This window comes from Microcaecilia unicolor, chromosome 10 (assembly GCF_901765095.1).
Source record: "Microcaecilia unicolor chromosome 10, aMicUni1.1, whole genome shotgun sequence".
NCBI lineage: Eukaryota > Metazoa > Chordata > Amphibia > Gymnophiona > Siphonopidae > Microcaecilia > Microcaecilia unicolor.
In genome coordinates, this window is record NC_044040.1 from 173,179,843 (window position 1) to 173,199,149 (window position 19,307).

General features: G+C 47.5%; 2 protein-coding genes across 3 annotated transcripts in view; both read left to right on the plus strand.

Annotated features, from left to right (window-relative positions):
- Nucleotides 1-17,210, plus strand: part of LOC115479236 (vitamin K-dependent protein S-like) — a 38,407-nt gene extending 21,197 nt beyond the window's left edge. The window contains exons 5-7 of the mRNA XM_030217072.1: nt 2,095-2,249; nt 13,137-13,359; nt 16,946-17,210. Coding sequence (XP_030072932.1) covers nt 2,095-2,249; nt 13,137-13,359; nt 16,946-17,058 — 491 coding nt within the window. The 3' untranslated portion in view covers nt 17,059-17,210. The remainder of the gene's footprint in view (nt 1-2,094; nt 2,250-13,136; nt 13,360-16,945) is intronic.
- The window catches only part of LOC115479235 (vitamin K-dependent protein S-like), a 205,282-nt gene that overhangs the window by 74,759 nt on the left and 111,216 nt on the right, over nt 1-19,307 (plus strand). The gene's annotated exons all lie outside the window — the stretch shown is intronic.

Here is a 19,307-nt window from a genome sequence, read left to right on the forward strand (position 1 = left end):
CTCATCTGCTCCTTTTGTTTTTTTCTCTCTGGTGTCTTCCTTTTTATTTGTTTCAGCTCTCTTTTTCTTGTGCCTTCACCATTGGATATTTTAATACTTTTTCTTCTCTGTATGTTTCTACCCCTTTCTCCTGTCCAATTTTTCTATCCTGAGCTCCTTCCATTCCTCTTCCCATGAATTCTCATCCTCTTCCATTATTTTATTCACATTTTCTCCATCTTTTTCATGGGTTTACTTCTTCCTTTTCATTCTCTCTCCCTCCCAACACACTGTCACTTTCCCCTTCCAGTCCTGCATTTCTATCTTTTGTTCGACTCCCCTCCCTCCTCTCCCCTTCTGGTCCAGCCTCTCCACTCCCCCCTCTCCCACTACTTGTCTTTTCTTTACCTTCTTATTTTTCCTAGTAATATTGTAGTTCCTTTCAACTTTTCATGTTTTATTATGTACTGCTGTGCCATTGCCCACAAAAAGCAGTATATTTAAAAATAATATTATTATTATTAGCATTTGTATAGCGCTACCAGACGCACACTGCGCTGGACACCTGACACAGAGACAGTCCCTGCTGAATAGAGTTTACAATCTAAAAATACAGACAGACAAGATAATTAAGGGTGAGGGAATAACCCTAAACTCTTCCAGTCCAGCATCTCTGCTGTGTTCTCTTTTCAAAGTGCAAAAGGGGGGAGGGGAAGCTACTGGAGAGGAGAGAGGCGGGGAAGAAGATGCTGGATTAAAGTGGGCCTCTTACCCATGGGCCCCCTTTTAAGCTGAGCCCTAGGCAGATGCCCTTTTCGACAATAGATAAAAGTAGCCTTGCTTTTACCTACCCCACACATCAGCTCCCTTTTAGTCCAGTGAACATTCAGGAAGTGTGTTGCAAGGTAGTGGCTATGAAATGTCCGCACAAACCCCAGCAGGCTGAATGTCAGGGCAGCAGCTTCAGCGGCAGGAAGCACAAGGCCAAAAAGGCTTCCTCACAAGTAGCACCACTCTATTTCTTCAGAGCTGTGCTCCTTCCCTGCATCACAGCTGCAAGTGGTGCTTAGCATGATATTCACTTCTGGTGTCCTCCGGGAAAGAAGATTATTCAATATTGGGGGGGGGGGGGGGGGGGGGGGGGGGGGGGGAGGACAGGGGAGAGAGAGGATGCTTCATGGTGGGGGGGAGACAGGGGATAGAGAAGCTATGGGGGGTTGTCAAAGAGATGAGTGAGAGGAGGATAGTGAATGCAGGGAGTAGAAATTTTATAATGGGAAATGGATGAAAGACAGAAGGAAATAGGAGGCAGTGGGGGGGGGAGGGGAATGAGAGTTAAGAGGTAAGAGAAGAAAATGGAAAGTTTAATAGGTGAAAATTAAAAAGGAGATGGGAGAACATGAGGATGACATCTGAGTGGAGAGAGGCAGAAAAGAAAGAAAGCAAGCAAGGAAACTACTAAAAGATTGATATTTCAGACAGATGTAGAGGGAATGGAAAAGACAGGAGGAGATAGAAAAAAATTAGAAATGGACAGCAGAAGTTGGAGAAGACAGGAAAGTAAAAACTGGCACCAACAGGATTGAAAAATAAAATGCCCAGATAATAAAGGTAGGAAAAAATGTTTTATTTTGAATTTATTAACTGGAATATGTCAGCTTTTGTATAATAACTTCTATTGAGAAATGTCCTTGTTCTGATCTGCAGCTGTTTGGGGGAGGTAGGATTTTTGTAGCTGCAGAGCATTTTTAATTCATAAGAATTGCTCTACTGTGTCAGTCCAAAGATCTTTCAGGGTCATGGATGCAGTGCGTCACACGTGAGTGCACTGTCTGTGAGGTATGTCCTGACTCAAAGGTTGAGAACCACTGTCCTAGTTCCTATACAGAAAACAGGAAGTTGCATCAGAGTAGGCAGAACGTGCCGAAGAAGAGCCCCGATGCCGGCAGAAGGTTGATTAATCACTGGTGCCCAAGTACTACTGAGGGCTGCGGGAATGGGAGAGAACGGAGTTGGAAGGAAGAGATGCTGGACTTGGGAGGGGCGGGAGGAGGATAAACTTAATTATGCAGAATTACTTTGTATAATCCATATTTTACATGGGAACTTTTGCAGTTTTCTTAATAAATGAAGATGATCCAAAAGATGCTACCCCGTGGGGTTTGAGAGTAGAAGTCTCCTTTCGTCCTGTCTTGGCCAGTGGAGTTCTGTTTGCTGTACAAGGACAGAATACCATGGCATTTTCATTTGCTATGGACAGCCATAAAAAGGTAAATGCTTCACAAATGTTGTTCGATTTAACAAAAATGGCAGTTCACAAAGCCATTAATTTAAATATTCATGGACAATTACATTTATTTATTTACTTACAAACGTATAAAAACTGCAATTGTAAATAACCTATTTTCCAGCACAACAAAAATATATTGTAGCTTCCCCTTGTGGGAATCTCTGGGTCTGGGGTTCACCTGACAGGAGTCCCCTTAGGCAGGTTTCATTGTTCCCTTATTTGACCTGGAAGTAGTCCCATTCAGGCAAGCTCCATTGGTCTCTGAAAGCTTGGTGCCTGGTACCTGCACTTTAAGAGGAAAGGTCTTGGTGGGATTTTTCTTCCCTCCCTTCTCCCCAGAAAAAAACAAGTGTGACTGAACAAGGCTGGCTGGCTGGCTGCATTTACAAATTGTATTAACTTACTCAACTATACCTTACAGCAAGTAGGAACAGTATACTTAACCAGAAGTATTAAACTCCTTGAAGCATAACCATTCAAATAATATCAAGAATCTCAACATATGTAAACTGGAAGACAGGAAGGTGAGAGGGGATATGATAGAGATGTCTAAATACCTCTGTGGCGTTAATATACAGGAGGTAAGCCTTTTTCAAATGAAGGAAAACTCTGGAATGAGAGGGCATAGGATGAAGTTAAGAAGAAATAGGCTTAGGAAGAATCTAAGAAAATACTATTTCACAGAAAGGGTGGTGGATGAGTGGAATGGCTTCCCATTGGAGGTCGTGGAGACAAAGACTGTATCAGAATTTAAGAAAGCGTGGGATAGGCTCGTGGGATCCCTTTGGAAAAGGAGGAGCTAGTGGTTTTTGAGGAAGGACAGACTGGATGGGTCATTTGGCCCTTATCTGCCATCATGATTCTATGTAAGAATCTCTTATCCATTCCTCTAAGCACCAGATAACCATTTGGACAGTGAAGTTAGTAACCCAATATAGTATTCCCTCTGCCCCCTTACTAGGTATCCTCACTAGTCTCCTTCCACTACACCCCAAGTCTGCTACATAGGCAGAAATGCAACTGGAGTGGTGACTTCATGAAGTACCTGGTCAGTCTTTGATGTTTGGTCTTGTGTAACTTCACTGCTCTGCTCTCCGGTCCCACAGCTCTACTTTTGTGGTTAACTCTTACCTCTGGTTAGCTTTGCCTCTCCTAGGGCTGTGGCTTTACCACCAGGCAGGAATGCAACTGGATTGGTGGCTGCTGGAAGTCCCAGGTGAGTCTGTAGTGCTTGTCCTTGTCTCTTGCTCTGTTGTTAGTTCTACTTCTGCTTAGCTTTGCCTTTGCTTGGGCTATGGCTCTACTGCTGGACTCTCCTCCCATGGGGTCATTGCTCTGCAAAATGTAGCCGGACCTTCCTATTTCAGAGATGGGTTTCCATTGCCATGGGTTGCATTCCTACTAGGTTCAGTGCTCAGTTACTTCAGCTTTTTATGAATTAAGCTCTCAGGAATTTCAGCTGTAGTTAACTTCTTCAGGCTGGAGAGACCTTCATAGCCAAAATTTCAGGAACCAACAGGAAAGTAGAAAAACAAGTATACAAAGTTGACTTTATCAATTGTATTCTATTCATTTTGAATCTGTAACCCAATTGTGCACTCCTATCTTTTTTTTTTTTTGCTTCGGTTGAGAGTCTGCGTTCCCTATGGAATACAGTCCTGCAGCCTTCTCACTTAATATACATTCTACTAAGTAGTATTCACTATTGGCTTAGACTGATATTATTACTTGAGTGTAAATAATAAATACATGGTATTTAGCATTGAAAGTCAGCAATTGTAAACTAGTTAAACATTTCATTATGATTTATTGTATGTCAAATAATAAACTACTTGAACTTGCATATCCTATCCTCTGCAAATCCCTCTAGTCTGAGTAAAGGCTTTTGCCTAGTTATCCACTGAGGAATCACATCATACTGCAGAAGTTTTGAAACTCCTATTTTGTGACCTTGGCCCTCCTGTTTATCTGAGGTATATTCCAGCAAAATAATCCCTTCCTTTATCTTTGGGGAAGGGGGCTGTCACTTTTATCCAGTGAACTGGTGGATTCAATTTAGAAGCTAAGTAGAGATTGAAATCCTTTAGTCCCCAAGATATAACAAGTTTCTAAATGTTCACTAGTTGAATTACAGGGCTAAAACCCTAGTTCTCAATGATTCTGTAGATTCAGAATTTCTTCTTATTTTAACACTTTCACTCTAAAAAGCTCAATCTACACAATCATAATGGACTTGGAAACAAATAGGAAATTATGAAAAAATCGGTACAAATCAAATGCAGTCAGGCATGAAATTTTCAGGTATTGAGGCTTTATCAGTCAAGCACACTGAGCCATACATAGTTTTTTTTTTCTGGCAAATTACAATCTATTCTTCCATTTATATATTTACTAGTAAAAAAGGCCCGTTTCTGACACATATGAAACGGGCGCTAGCAAGGTTTTCCTTGGAGGGTGTATGTTTGAGAGAGTGTGAGAGAGAGTGAATGTGTGTGTGTGTGTGTGAGAGAGAGAGAGAGTGTGAGTCTGGGTGCGAGTGTGTCTGTGAGAATGAGTGTGTGCAAGTGTGTATGTGAGACACTGTGAGAGAGAGAGTGTGTTTCACACAGATAGTGTGTGCGAGAGAGAGAGAGAGTGTGTATGAGACACAGACTCTCTGTGAGACTGAGTGTATAAGACCAAAAGAGTTTGTGAGTGACTGTGTGACACATAGAGAGTGAATGTGATACAGTGTGAGACACAGAGTGTGTGAGAGACAGTGTGTGAGAGTAAGAGAAAGAAAGAAAGAAAGACATTGACTGTGAGAGAGAGAGTGTGTGTGTGACAGAGATACCTCCCCCCCTCTGTGGTGCCAGCCTCCCCTCCCTCCCTCTCTCTGGTGTCATCCCCCCCCCCCCTCTCTCTCTCTCTGGTGTCTGAGCGTTACTGTGCAAGATGCTGAGCTCTGGCTTTGCTTCAAGGAACTGACCAATCCTATTTAATAGAATGCACCTCCAACATTCTGAAGCCGAGAAACCTTGTGTGGTTGGTCACTTCTGCTTGTGAGGAACCCGGAAGTACGTGATGTCAATTCAGGAGATGGATACAGAGAGCAGGAATGCCTCAGCCATGCAGTCAGCTTCAGAATGTTGGAGGTGCATTTTATTATATAGGAGGAGGATCTGAAAAAGCGAATGCTACATACCTGTAGAAGGTATTCTCCGAGGACAGCAGACTGATTGTTCTCACTGATGAGTGACGTCCACGGCAGCCCCTCCAATCGGAAACTTCACTAGCAAAGGCCTTTGCTAGTCCTCGCGCGCCCATGCGCACCGCGCATGCGCGGCCGTCTTCCCGCCTGAACCGGCTCGTGTTCGTCAGTCCCATATGTAGCAAGACAAAACAAGGGAAGACACAACTCCAAAGGGGAGGCGGGCGGGTTTGTGAGAACAATCAGCCTGCTGTCCTCGGAGAATACCTTCTACAGGTATGTAGCATTCGCTTTCTCCAAGGACAAGCAGGCTGCTTGTTCTCACTGATGGGGTATCCCTAGCCCCCAGGCTCACTCAAAACAACAAACATGGTCAATTGGGCCTCGCAACGGCGAGGACATAACTGAGATTGACCTAACAATTAAACAACTAACTGAGTGTAGCCTGGAACAGAATAAACATGGGCCTAGGGGGGTGGAGTTGGATTCTAAACCCCGAACAGATTCTGAAGCACTGACTGCCCGAACAGACTGTTGCGTCGGGTATCCTGCTGCAGGCAGTAATGAGATGTGAATGTGTGGACAGATGACCACGTCGCAGCTTTGCAGATCTCTTCAATAGTGGCTGACTTCAAGTGGGCCACTGACGCAGCCATGGCTCTGACATTGTGAGCCGTGACATGACCCTCAAGAGCCAGCCCAGCCTGGGCGTAAGTGAAGGAAATGCAATCTGCTAGCCAATTGGATATGGTGCGTTTCCCCACAGCCACTCCCCTCCTGTTGGGATCAAAAGAAACAAACAATTGGGCGGGACTGTCTGTTGGGCTGTGTCCGCTCCAGATAGAAGGCCAATGCTCTTTTGCAGTCCAACGTGTGCAGCTCACGTTCAGCAGGGCAGGAATGAGGACGGGCCCAAAGAGGCAAAGTCTACGCTCTCAACATCCAGGCCGTGAGAGCCAGAGACCGAGGCTGGGATGCAGAAGCGCCCCTTCGTCCTGTGTGATGAGGGTCGGAAAACACTCCAATCTCCACGGTTCTTCGGAGGACAACTCCAAAAGAAGAGGGAACCAGATCTGATGCGGCCAAAAAGGAGCAATCAGAATCATGGTGCCCCGGTCTTGCTTGAGTTTCAACAAAGTCTTCCCCACCAGAGGTATGGGAGGATAAGCATACAGCAGACCTTCCCCCCAGTCCAGGAGGAAGGCATCCGATGCCAGTCGACCGTGGGCCTGAAGTCTGGAACAGAACTGAGGGACCTTGTGGTTGGCTCGAGATGCGAAGAGATCTACCAAGGGGGTGCCCCACACTTGGAAGATCTGGCGCACCACTCTGGAGTTGAGCGACCACTCGTGAGGTTGCATAATCCTGCTCAACCTGTCGGCCAGACTGTTGTTTACGCCTGCCAGATATGTGGCTTGGAGCACCATGCCATGATGGCGAGCCCAGAGCCACATGCTGACGGCTTCCTGACACAGGGGGCGAGATCCGGTGCACCCCTGCTTGTTGATGTAATACATGGCAACCTGGTTGTCTGTCTGAATTTGGATAATTTGGTGGGACAGCCGATCTCTGAAAGCCTTCAGAGCAGTTCCAGACCACTCGTAACTCCAGAAGATTGATCTGCAGATCGCGTTCCTGGAGGGACTAGCTTCCCTGGGTGTGAAGCCCATCGACATGAGCTCCCCACCCCAGGAGAGACGCATCCGTAGTCAGCACTTTTTGTGGCTGAGGAATTTGGAAAGGACATCCCAGAGTCAAATTGGACCAAATTTTCCACCAATACAGGGATTTGAGAAAACTCGTGGACAGGTGGATCACGTCTTCTAGATCCCCAGCAGCTTGAAACCACTGGGAAGCTAGGGTCCATTGAGCAGATCGCATGTGAAGGCGGGCCATGGGAGTCACATGAACTGTGGAGGCCATGTGGCCCAGCAATCTCAACATCTGCCGAGCTGTGATCTGCTGGGACGCTCGCACCCGCGAGATGAGGGACAACAAGTTGTTGGCTCTCGTCTCTGGGAGATAGGCCCAAGCCGTCCGAGAATCCAGCAGAGCTCCTTTGAATTCGAGTATCTGTACTGGGAGAAGGTGGGACTTTGGATAATTTATCACAAACCCCAGTAGCTCCTGGAGGCGAATAGTCATCTGCATGGACTGTAGAGCTCCTGCCTCGGATGTGTTCTTCACCAGCCAATCGTCGAGATAGGGGAACACGTGTACTCCCAGCCTGCGAAGCTCCGCTGCTACTACAGCCAAGCACTTCGTGAACACTCTGGGCTCAGAGGCGAGCCCAAAGGGTAGCACACAGTACTGGAAGTGACGTGTGCCCAGCTGAAATCGGAGATACTGTCTGTGAGCTGGCAGTATCGGGATGTGCATGTAGGCGTCCTTTAAGTCCAGAGAGCATAGCCAATCGTTTTCCTGAATCATGGGAAGAAGGGTGCCCAGGGAAAGCATCCTGAACTTTTCCTTGACCAGATATTTGTTCAGGGCCCTTAGGTCTAGGATGGGACGCATCCCCCCTGTTTTCATTTCCACAAGGAAGTACCTGGAATAGAATCCCAGCCCTTCTTGCCCGGATGGCACGGGCTCAACCGCATTGGCGCTGAGAAGGGCGGAGAGTTCCTCTGCAAGTACCTGCTTGTGCTGGAAGCTGTAAGACTGAGCTCCCGGTGGACAATTTGGAGGTTTGGAGGTCAAATTGAGGGTGTATCCTTGCCGGACTATTTGAAGAACCCACTGATCGGAGGTTATGAGAGGCCACCTTTGGTGAAAAACTTTCAACCTCCCTCCGACCGGCAGATCGCCCGGCACTGACACGTTGATGTCGGCTATGCTCTGCTGGAGCCAGTCAAAAGCTCGCCCCTTGCTTTTGCTGGGGAGCTGAGGGGCCTTGCTGAGGCGCACGCTGCTGACGAGAGCGAGTGCGCTGGGGCTTAGCCTGGGCCGCAGGCTGTCGAGAAGGAGGATTGTACCTACGCTTACCAGAAGAGTAGGGAACAGTCTTCCTTCCCCCATAAAAATGTCTACCTGTGGAGGTAGAAGCTGAAGGCTGGCGGCGGGAGAACTTGTCGAAAGCGGTATCCCGCTGGTGGAGCTGCTCTACCACCTGTTCGACCTTCTCTCCAAAAATATTGTCCGCACGGCAAGGCGAGTCCGCAATCCGCTGCTGGATCCTATTCTCCAGGTCGGAGGCACGCAGCCATGAGAGTCTGCGCATCACCACACCTTGAGCAGCGGCCCTGGACGCAACATCAAAGGTATCATATACCCCTCTGGCCAGGAATTTTCTGCACGCCTTCAGCTGCCTGACCACCTCCTGAAAAGGCTTGGCTTGCTCAGGAGGGAGCTTGTCCACCAAGCCCGCCAACTGCCGCACATTGTTCCGCATGTGTATGCTCGTGTAGAGCTGGTAAGACTGAATTTTGGCCACGAGCATAGAGGAATGGTAGGCCTTCCTCCCAAAGGAGTCTAAGGTTCTAGAGTCTTTGCCCGGGGGCGCCGAAGCATGCTCTCTAGAACTCTTAGCCTTCTTTAGGGCCAAATCCACAACTCCAGAGTCATGAGGCAACTGAGTGCGCATCAGCTCTGGGTCCCCATGGATCCGGTACTGGGACTCGATCTTCTTGGGAATGTGGGGATTACTTAGAGGCTTGGTCCAGTTCGCCAGCAATGTCTTTTTTAGGACATGATGCATGGGTACTGTGGACGCTTCCTTAGGTGGAGAAGGATAGTCCAGGAGCTCAAACATTTCAGCCCTGGGCTCGTCCTCCACAACCACCGTGAAGGGGATGGCCGTAGACATCTCCCGGACAAATGCCGCAAAAGACAGACTCTCGGGAGGAGAAAGCTGCCTTTCAGGGGAGGGAGTGGGATCAGAAGGAAGGCCATCAGACTCCTCGTCAGAGAAATACCTGATGTCCTCCTCCTCCTCCCACGAGGCCTCACCATCGGTATCAGACACAAGTTCATGAACCGTGTGTGAAGCCGTGCCCGGCTTGACTCCGTGGAAACACGGCCACGGTGTGAGCGTCATCGGGGAGCCTTCCTGGGAGGCGACCGCAGTCGGTACCGCAAGCGGCACCGATGTCGGAGACCTCACCCCGGGCAAGGGGCCAGCCGGCGCCTCACTCGACGGTACCGGTGGCGCAAGCACCCCCAGTACCGGAGGGGAAGGGCGCAACAGCTCTCCCAGGATCTCTGGGAGAACGGCCCGGAGACTCTCGTGCAGGGCGGCTGTGGAGAAAGACATGGAAGCCGATGCAGGCGTCGGAGTCAGAGTCTGTTCCGGGCGTGGAGGCTGTTCCGGGCTGTCCAAGGTGGAGCGCATCGACACCTCCTGAACAGAGGGTGAGCGGTCCTCCCGGTGCCGATGCCTACTGGGTGCCGATTCCCTCGGCGACCCAGAGCTCTCAGTACCGACGCGGGAAGGAGACCGGTGTCGATGCTTCTTTGACTTTTTCAAACGAAGCATGTCACCGGAACTTCCCGGTACCGACGAGGAGGACGTAGAATCCAACCGTCGCTTCCTCGGGGCCGAGGCCGAAGAAGATCAGTCTCAGGGGGGCTCTACCGCAGGAGCCTTCAGGGTAGGGGGAGACCCACCCGAAGGCTCACCGCCACCAGCAGGGGAATGGACAGCCCTCACCTGCACTCCAGTCGAAGCACCACCTTCCGACGACATCAGCACTAGTGGAGGTCCCGGTACCGCCGACGCAGCCTTCCGATGTCTCGGTACCGACGATGCAGAGGGTCGATGCCTCGATGCAATCGATACAGTCGCCGCCGAGGTCGGAGGTCTTGACGCTGTCGACGTCGATGCACTCGATACTCCCGGTGCTGTTGCCGACAAAGAGCCCGAGAACAACACGTTCCACTGGGCCAATCTCGCTACCTGAGTCCTTTTTTGTAAAAGGGCGCAAAGACTACAGGCCTGCGGGCGGTGCCCAGCCCCCAGACATTGAAGACACGACGCGTGCCTATCAGTGAGCGAGATTACCCGGGCGCACTGGGTGCACTTCTGGAAGCCGCTGGGAGACTTTGATGACATGGGCGGAAAAATCACGCCGGCGAAATCAAAACTCGTAATTGCGGTAAGGCACCAAAAAGAGGGGGTGAAAAAACTCGACCCGAGGCCTCAAAAGTGCCTACCCCAAAAACGAAAGAAAACTTAACGGGGCAAAAAACTGGAAATACGGGAAGGGGAAAAAGACCAAAAGGCCTTTATCCGAAATCCCTTTTTTTTTAAGAAGCGAAAAGTCAACTTAAGGGGCGCGAATGGCGCAAACACGACCGTACCGAGCGCGGACAAAAGAAGACTGACGAACACGAGCCGGTTCGGGCGGGAAGACGGCCGCGCGTGCGCGGTGCGCATGGGCGCGTGAGGACTACCAAAGGCCTTTGCTAGTGAAGTTTCCGATTGGAGGGGCTGCCGTGGACGTCACCCATCAGTGAGAACAAGCAGCCTGCTTGTCCTCGGAGAATACAGAGTTTAAAATTGCTGTTTCTACCAGGTAGAATAATTTTTAAAGCTGTTCTAGTGATATTTAATGTAGATTTCATGATATTCATATGTACAGATGGGAAGGTTTCAAATAAATTAAAATTTTGTGCATTAAGAAACCAAACACAAAACCCTTTTGTCCTTTACCCCTAGTAAAAAAGGCCCTTTTCTGACACAAATGAAACGGGCGCTAGCAAGGTTTTCCTTGGAGTGTGTATGTTTGGGTAAGTATGTGTGAGATTGACTGTGTGTGAGAGAGAGTGAATGTGTGTGTGTGTGTGTGTGTGTTTGTTTGTTGCTTGTGTGGAAGGTTGGTTTTTCCTTTTTTGTGTGTGTTGGGGGGGGGGGGGGGGGTAGCTCCTGTAAGCACTTGGGAACCTGCCTGCCAAGTCATTAATATGCCTGTGTTCTGGTGAGCTGTGTTTGCAAATTTGAACTGCATGTGTATTTGTCAGCATTCCTTGTTCTGTGGAAGGCTGCGTTTTGATGTGTTTTTTTGGGGGGGAGGGGTGGGATGGGGTGGGGGGGGGTAGGGAGGAAGTTCCTTTAAGCACTTGGGTACCTGCCTGTGAAGTCGTTAATGTGTGTTGTGGATAGCTGTGTTTGCTTGTGGTTGGGGGGAGTGTCTTTTGAAGGTCCTGTAAGCACTTGGGAACCTGCCTGCTTGCTGTTTTTATCTCCATTTGTATTTGTCTGGTTTTCTGGTTGTGTGGAAGTCTGCGTTTAGATTTTGGGTGGGTTAGTGGGGGCGAAGGGGTGCAGACGTTGAGTCAGTGGTTAGTTTTGTGTGGGTGGTCGTTTGTTAGGGTGGCTGCACATACCGGGAGCAGGAGCATGGGCATTCAAATAGTTTTGTCCTTCCAGCGACGTTCCTCGTTTCTCTGTGCTGCACAGAAAGTGACTCGTTGTGCTGCTGAGTCTCCTTGGAAGAAAAAAAAAACCATCTGTGTGGTTGGTTTTGAGTGTATGGGAATGACGGCTGTGTTGGGGAGTGGAAACAGAGATTAACCAATGGGCTTCCTTGCTCGTGTGTAGTAATCGTCGTGCACCATGGCCGGAGTCGGAGAGGAGAGGGAGGGCGGTGGAACGGTGAGCGAGCGGCTGCGGGAGGGTGGGTGAGGGGGACTGTGGGTGGGGGAACGGGGTCCAGCGCCGATTTTGGTTGGTTTTGAGTGTATGGGAATGACGGCTGCATTGGGAAGTGGAAACAGAGATTACCAAATGACAATCCGATTTGTTGAGTGTCATTGCTCCAACCTCAACGTCATCACGTTGTGACGCAGGGGCGGGGCAGACACTCATGCGATCTAGCAACTACAAATTTAGAACGTTGGAGGTGCCTTTTATATAGAGAGATGGTATTTGTACCCCGCATTATCCCAAACAAGTTTGAGTTCAATGTAGCTTACATCAAACTTTTAAAGCAAATTACAATATGACAATTTAAAAAAATAGGTAAAAACATCCAAGCAGTAGGATGATTCATTTTGAAATAACAGTGGTGAGGAATTCATTAAATAAGAATGCTTTCAACAATAACAAGTAGTCAATAACATACCTGAGTGACTTTGATAGGGAATTCCATTTCCTAGTAGCTTGGTATGTGAAGTTTGCATCATGAATAGATCTGTAATGAAAATGTTTACAATATGGAAAATGGAGGAGAAGATAGCCTCTTGACATAGGATGAGCATTACATAAAGGTAATCCTAACAAGTATTAATACCCAGGTAAAAGACCAAATAAAATTTGATAAACAAGTACGCATAGTTTAAAGGTAACTCTTACATTTATTGGAAGCCAATGCAGTTTAATTAAGAGGAGCTGACTTGGTGATCGAGGGGCTTTAATATGAGACAAGCCTCTGTATTCTGAGCTGGTTGACGTTTGTTGATAAGAGAGACTTTTAGGACTGAGTAAACAGCATTACAGTAATTAAATTTGGATACCACTAAAGAGCGAAAAAAGCAAGTTTGAAAAGACTGAGTTCTTTCTTTTCTGTCTCTACAGAGAATTAAAAACATTAGAAATTGCAACAGAAACCTGAGGTTCAAATGATAGGTATTGGTCGATAGTTATTCCCAAGATTTTCATGGTGGTAGAAAAAGGGTAGGACACACTATCAATAGTGAAGTTTTTTTGTATCTCAATATAAAATCTATATCCATTTTCAGGCTTTCACAATCACTTTGTTTGATAAACAATTTTCCAAGCATTTTCCTGATGACTTCTGTGTGGGCAACTGGCAGTCTGCAAAGCTGAAGTTACTGAATTCTCATCTTACACTGAACACACCAACAATAAATGCAACTTGGAACATTCATCTTAATGACTTCAAGGCATTGAAAAGTGTCTGGAACAAATCTACCACAACCTTTTATATTGGGGGAATTCCAGGTGACTTCACTATTACTCAATTTGTGCATCTTCAGAGTCCTTAGTTTAATTTGGAGAACGTTTTTATATTGTAGAAAATCAGATCAGGAAATGTGTAAATTTTAAAGCTGAAAGGGTGATAATACCAGAACATTTCTTACTCTGCTCCTATAAAAATTGCTTATTGAGCAATAAAGGTTGAGTCTCAAACCAAAATGGGCGTTTCATGGGCGTTCTGAAATTTACGCATGTAGTTATAGAATATGACCCAGTGCACATAAATCTATGTGCCGGGATTTACGCCACATTTCCGTTGGTGTAAATGGATGCGCATAGTTTTAGGCGCTGAGATATCAACTAAGCGTGTTCTATAATCGGCACCTAAATCTAGGCACAGACTATAGAATACGCTTAGTTAGCACTGAGTTTTAGCTCTGAACGTTTAGGCACCATATATAGAATCTAGTCCTTCCTAAGTGCTTCTTTGATGGCTGCAAATTTTAACAAGGCACCTGTAACAGCAAATGCTGGAAATGCCCCTGATAGTTGCCATGTTAAAATTGCAGCTATAGGAAGAAAGTAGAGCAGGACAATGGCAAATCCACAAGAAGCCAAAAGGGGGATCCAAAACAAGGAAGTTTATTGATCAAGCACTACAACTGAACAGACCTGACTCAGAGCTGTATTTTGGCAAAGGTCACCTGCTTCAGGGTTCACAGAATCTTATGAAGTGCTGTCAAATTGTTCAATGCTGTACTGTCAGAACAGCTCTATGTATAACTAGCCGTTAAGCCCGTTAAAACGGGCACGTATTGGAATGTTTTTTTTTCCCAAGGCCCCCCTCCCGTTGCAGCTGCAAGGCCCCCTGCCATCCTTCTTCCCTGCCAGCTCCAAGGCCCCCTCTGTCCCTCCCTCCCAGCTCCAAGGCTCCAGTCCTCCCCCCTTCCCAGCTGCAAGGCCCTCCCCCCCAGCTCCCAAGGCCCCCTTCCCTCCCTCCCAGTTCCAAGGCCCCCTGCTCTCCCTCACAACTGTAAGGGCCCCATTCCCTCACAACTGTAAGGGCCCCCCTGCCCTCCCTCCCAGTTCCAAGGCCCCGTGCCCCCCCCCCCCCGTGCCTTCTTCCCAGCCAGCTGGAAGGCCCCCTTCAGTCCAGCCCTCCCAGCTCCAAGGCCCCCCTCCTTCTGAGACCTCCCATGTAGCCGCCCCCACCCCGGAGTCGCCCCCGCCCCCCTTTCACCCGGCCCGGGCCCTCTCTTCGTTATTCAACTTACAGCAGCGCCAAAACAGCAGCAAGCAGCAGCTCCCGTTGGCCTTCCTTCACTGTCTGTGCCTCGCCCTCGTGTGACGTCACGTCGGCGAGGGCGGGGCACAGGCAGGGAAGGAAGGCCGACGGGAGCTGAAGCTGAGCTGCTTGCTGCTGTTTCGGCGCTGCTGTAAGTTGAATAACGAAGAGAGGGCCCGGGCCGGGTGAAGGGGGGGTGGTGGCGACTCCGGGGGGGGGGGGGGGGCGGTAGCGGCTACCTTGGGGGGGGGAGCGGTAGCGACGTCAGCGGTTCCCTCCCTCCCCTTCCGTGCAGTTTCCCTCTCTGTCCCGCCCCCCTCCCCCCGTCATCACGTCTTGACGAGGGGGCGGGACAGAGAGGGAAGTCTCTACTGCGCATTTGCAGGTGAGTCGGTCACTTGCCATTTATAGGTTTGATTCCAAAACTTATCCACTTCAAAGCTGAAGAAAAGTTACTTTACTGAAGATACCAAGGCTTCAAAATGTAGGAAAATACAGATAAGTTTTGGAATTATACATATTTTTATTTAATAATTTGTAATGTACTGATTTGGAATATCTGTTTTTTAAAATTGAAATCTGGTACCTTTATATTTTACACATCACTGTTCTCTTTCTCTGCATGCAACATCTAGCTTCTTGGGGGTTCAGTTTAATTTTTGTCTATGTATTTCTATTATTAGTTTGTGGTTACTTATATACTTGGTGAAGGTCTATCTGTGTTCTGTCTCTGTGAAACAGAACAGGTATTCTGTTAGCATTGAATGTCTGTGTAGAATCGATCTGTACTAATCTGGCTTGTTTAGTTTTCTAGTAGGTATATTGATGTTCTAATGGCCATTGCAATATTTACTATGCTGCCTTTTCTTAGGCCTTTGTTGTGCGAGTCCTGGAACAGTGGCATACCAAGGTGGGGGCGGTCCACCCCGGGTGCACGCCGCTGGGGGGTTACTTCCTGTTCCGGGGCAGAGGGAGCTGCAGCGAATGAGCGGTTAGCGAACTTGGAGCAGGCGCGTGCCGCAGCACCCCCCCCCCCCAGCGGCGTGCACCCGGGGGGGTCATTTCGCCGGAGGGGGGTGTCATTTACCGGGGGGGGGCGCATCGGCGATCCGCCCCGGGTGCCATCAAGGCCAGGAACGCCACTGTCCTGGAAGTTAGTGCAGTCTTACCATGTCATAACACCACTATCTATAGGACCTGAGTGACATTTGTAGTGTTTCGTTTTACTTAAATGCCTGGGATTGGATTCTGGATTTGAATTTAGATCACACGTGTCTCAATAGTATCTCAGAGTGAGTTTTACATTCTGGTACAGTAGGTGTTTTCCTGTCCCTGGAGGGCTTACAATCTAACCCCCCTGTTTACTAAGCCGCTCGGCAGTGCCAACACAGCCCATTCAAAGTGAATGGGCTGTGTCGGCATTAGCGCAAGACAGCCGCTAGCATGGCAAGTTTATACCTGAGACAATGAAGGGTTTACGTGACTGTGCAATATCTCAAAAAGTGGAAGTAGGGTTTTAACCCTTTTGCTCTCCTGGTTCTCAGCCTGCTGCTCTAACAATTAGGTTCAGCTAATATCTACAATACATATTCCAAACGTGTTTGGTAACTCAATAGTAAATTAAAGGCCAGCAGATCTGAAGACTGCTAGCCATCTGGCAACATAAAAAAAACTGATAGATAATATACTTGTTGTTTCAATTATCTACAAGACGTCTTTTACAGTAAGATAGTGACTGCGGAGGTAGGGTTGACTGGGAGCCAAGTATTAAAATATTTGTATTTGCAGTGCTCTGGAAGTACAACTCTGTTTAATATGCTGTATTATTTTAGAGACCATTATGATTTTTTTTGGTACAGAGTGTTTTCAGTGGAGGGGTGTGGGGTAGAAGTAGCTGGTGCATCTGCACCACACACACAGCGAAGGACTCCTTACCTGCTGTGTTTTAAAGTGCTCCCGTTATCCCTCTACTGCTGACTTAGGTATTGCCCTCACCACACTACAAATTAGAACTTGCCTTGCTTTAGGCCCCCTCCGCCCCACACCTACCTTATCCTTCCTAAACTGTTGAGTCACCAGCTGATTATGTATCCCAGTCCTGAGTTCCACCTACTCTCTGATCTTCACCCCTAATTTAACATTGTATAGGATGTGGACAACTGCCCCATCCGCTTCACCCCAGTACCTTAATCCACCATCCAGTCTGTTCCACTAGAGTACTTATATTAGGGGTCCCTTTGTTTTTTCAAGTAATAAGAATTTGATGAGAAACCTGTTCAAATCTTTCTAAATACTAACTTATTCTTTTTACCCATTCCACTACAGAATCATCTTATTTTACTGGGTGCCTGGAAATATTTTTACAAGGAAAACGAGTTGATCTGGACCTGGCAATGAACAAACACGGGCACATCAGAACTCACAGCTGCCCTATATAGTGAAAGAGAGGTCCTCTATGCATCGCTCTGCTTTCTGAAATTCATCACAAACCCTGTATGGCTTGTGTTAACTCTGTTGACTTATCCAAGTACATTTTCTCCAATCCTGTATGTACTGTGGACTATAGATTAAATAAAATCTATATTAGTGATTTGGGGAAAAAAAGTCATTTGTCAAAGCACCAAAACATGCCAAAATGTGTATTCTGAGCAAGAAAATTGAGCCAGGGCCTAGTCTTCTGCTGCAATCTTGTCACAGTATATTCAAATACCAAGCATGAGAGATTCGAAATGTTACTGTTTAGAGACCAGCAGGCTTCTGTAATAAAATTTAAAAAAAATGAGTTTAATAGATATGTTCAAGAAGTTTTTTTTACTCCTTGGACTAACAAATGGTCTAGGTCTAGTAGAGCACAACTAGAATTTGCTTCGAAGAGAGCAAACCTGTGTGTCACTAATCATTCCTTGAATGCAGCCACATTCGGTTAGTACATGGGTTCTCAACCCAGTCCTGGGGACACACCTAGCCAATCAGATTTTAAGGATATCCACAATGAAAATGCACGAGATAAATTTGCATACCCTACTTCCATTCTATGCAAATCAATGTCGTACAATGTTCATTGTGGGTCTCCTGAAAACCTGGCCGGCTAGGTGTGTCCTGAGGACTGGGTTGAGAACCCCTGAGTTACTACTACTACTACTATTTATCATTTCTATAGCGCTACAAGGCATATGCAGTGCTGTACACCATACACAAAAAGACAGTCCCTGCTCAAAGAGCTTACAATCTAGATAAGACATGTAAACAGACAGAACAATTAAGTGTAAGGGAATAAATAGGTGAGGTTAAAGAACAGTGCAAGTGAGCAGAGGTTAGGAATCAAAAGCAGTGGTAAAGAGGTGGGTTTTAAGTTTGGACTTGAAAACGGCCAAAGACGGGGCTAGACGCACAGGTTCGGGAAGTCTATTCCAGGTGTGGTGCGCAGCAAGACAAAAGGAACGGATTCTAGAATTAGCATTAGAGGAGAAGGGGACGGATAATATAGATTTATCTACAGAACGGAGTACCCGAGGGGGGGCATAGGGAGAGACGAGAGTAGAGAGGTATTGGGGAGCAGCAGAGTGAATACACTTATAGGTCAATAAGAGAAGCTTGAACTGAATACGGAAATGGATAGGGAGCCAGTGAAGTGACTTAAGGAGGGGGCTAATGTGAGCATAGCGACTTTGGCGGAAAATGAGTTGCGCAGCAGAGTTTTGGACTGATTGAAGAGGAGAGAGATGGCTAAGAGGGAGGCCGGTGAGAAGCAGGTTACAATAATCAAGACGAGAGGTGATAAGAGTGTGGATAAGGGTTCTGGTAGAGTGCTCAGAGATGGACGGATTTTGCTAATGTTAATGAGAAAGAAACGACAGGTTTTGGCAATCTGTTGAATATGAGCAGAGAAGGAGAGAGAGGAGTCAAAGATGACCCCAAGGTTATGAGCTGATGAGACAGGGAGAATGAGGGTGCCATCCACAGAAATAGAGAAAGGGGGAAGAGGAGAGGTAGGCTTAGGGGGAAAGATGAGAAGCTCAGTTTTGGCCATGTTAAGTTTCAGATGACGTTGGGACATCCAGACAGGTATGTCAGACAGGCAGGCTGAAACCTTGGACTGGATGTTGGTTGAGATTTCAGGGGGTGGAGAGGTAAATTTGGGAGTCGTCAGCATAGAGATGGTATTGAAAGCCATGAGATGATATCAGAGAGCCAAGGGAAGAAGTGTAGATGGAGAACAGGAGAGGACCGAGAACAGAACCCTGAGGTACACCGATTGGTAGAGGGATAGAAGGTGGAAGAGGATCCACCAGAGTGTACACTAAAGGTGCGAAGCACGAGGTAGGAGGAGAACCAGGAAAGAACAGAGCCCTGGAATCCAAATGAAGACAATGTATCAAGAAGTAGGCTGTGATCAACAGTGTCAAAAGCTGCGGATAGATCGAGAAGAATGAGGATAGAATAGAGTCCTTTGGATTTGGCCAGGAACAGGTCGTTGGAAACTTTTGCAAGTGCAGTTTAAGTTGAATAAAGAGGGCAAAAGCCAGATTGGAGTGGGTCAAGGACAGCATGAGATGAGAGAAAGTCAAGACAGCGGCGGTGAACGGCGTGTTCAAGTAACTTGGAAAGGAAGGGGAGGAGGGAGATGGGTCGATAGTTGGAAGGACAGGTAGGGTCAAGCGAAGGCTTCTTCAGGAGCGGTGTGACC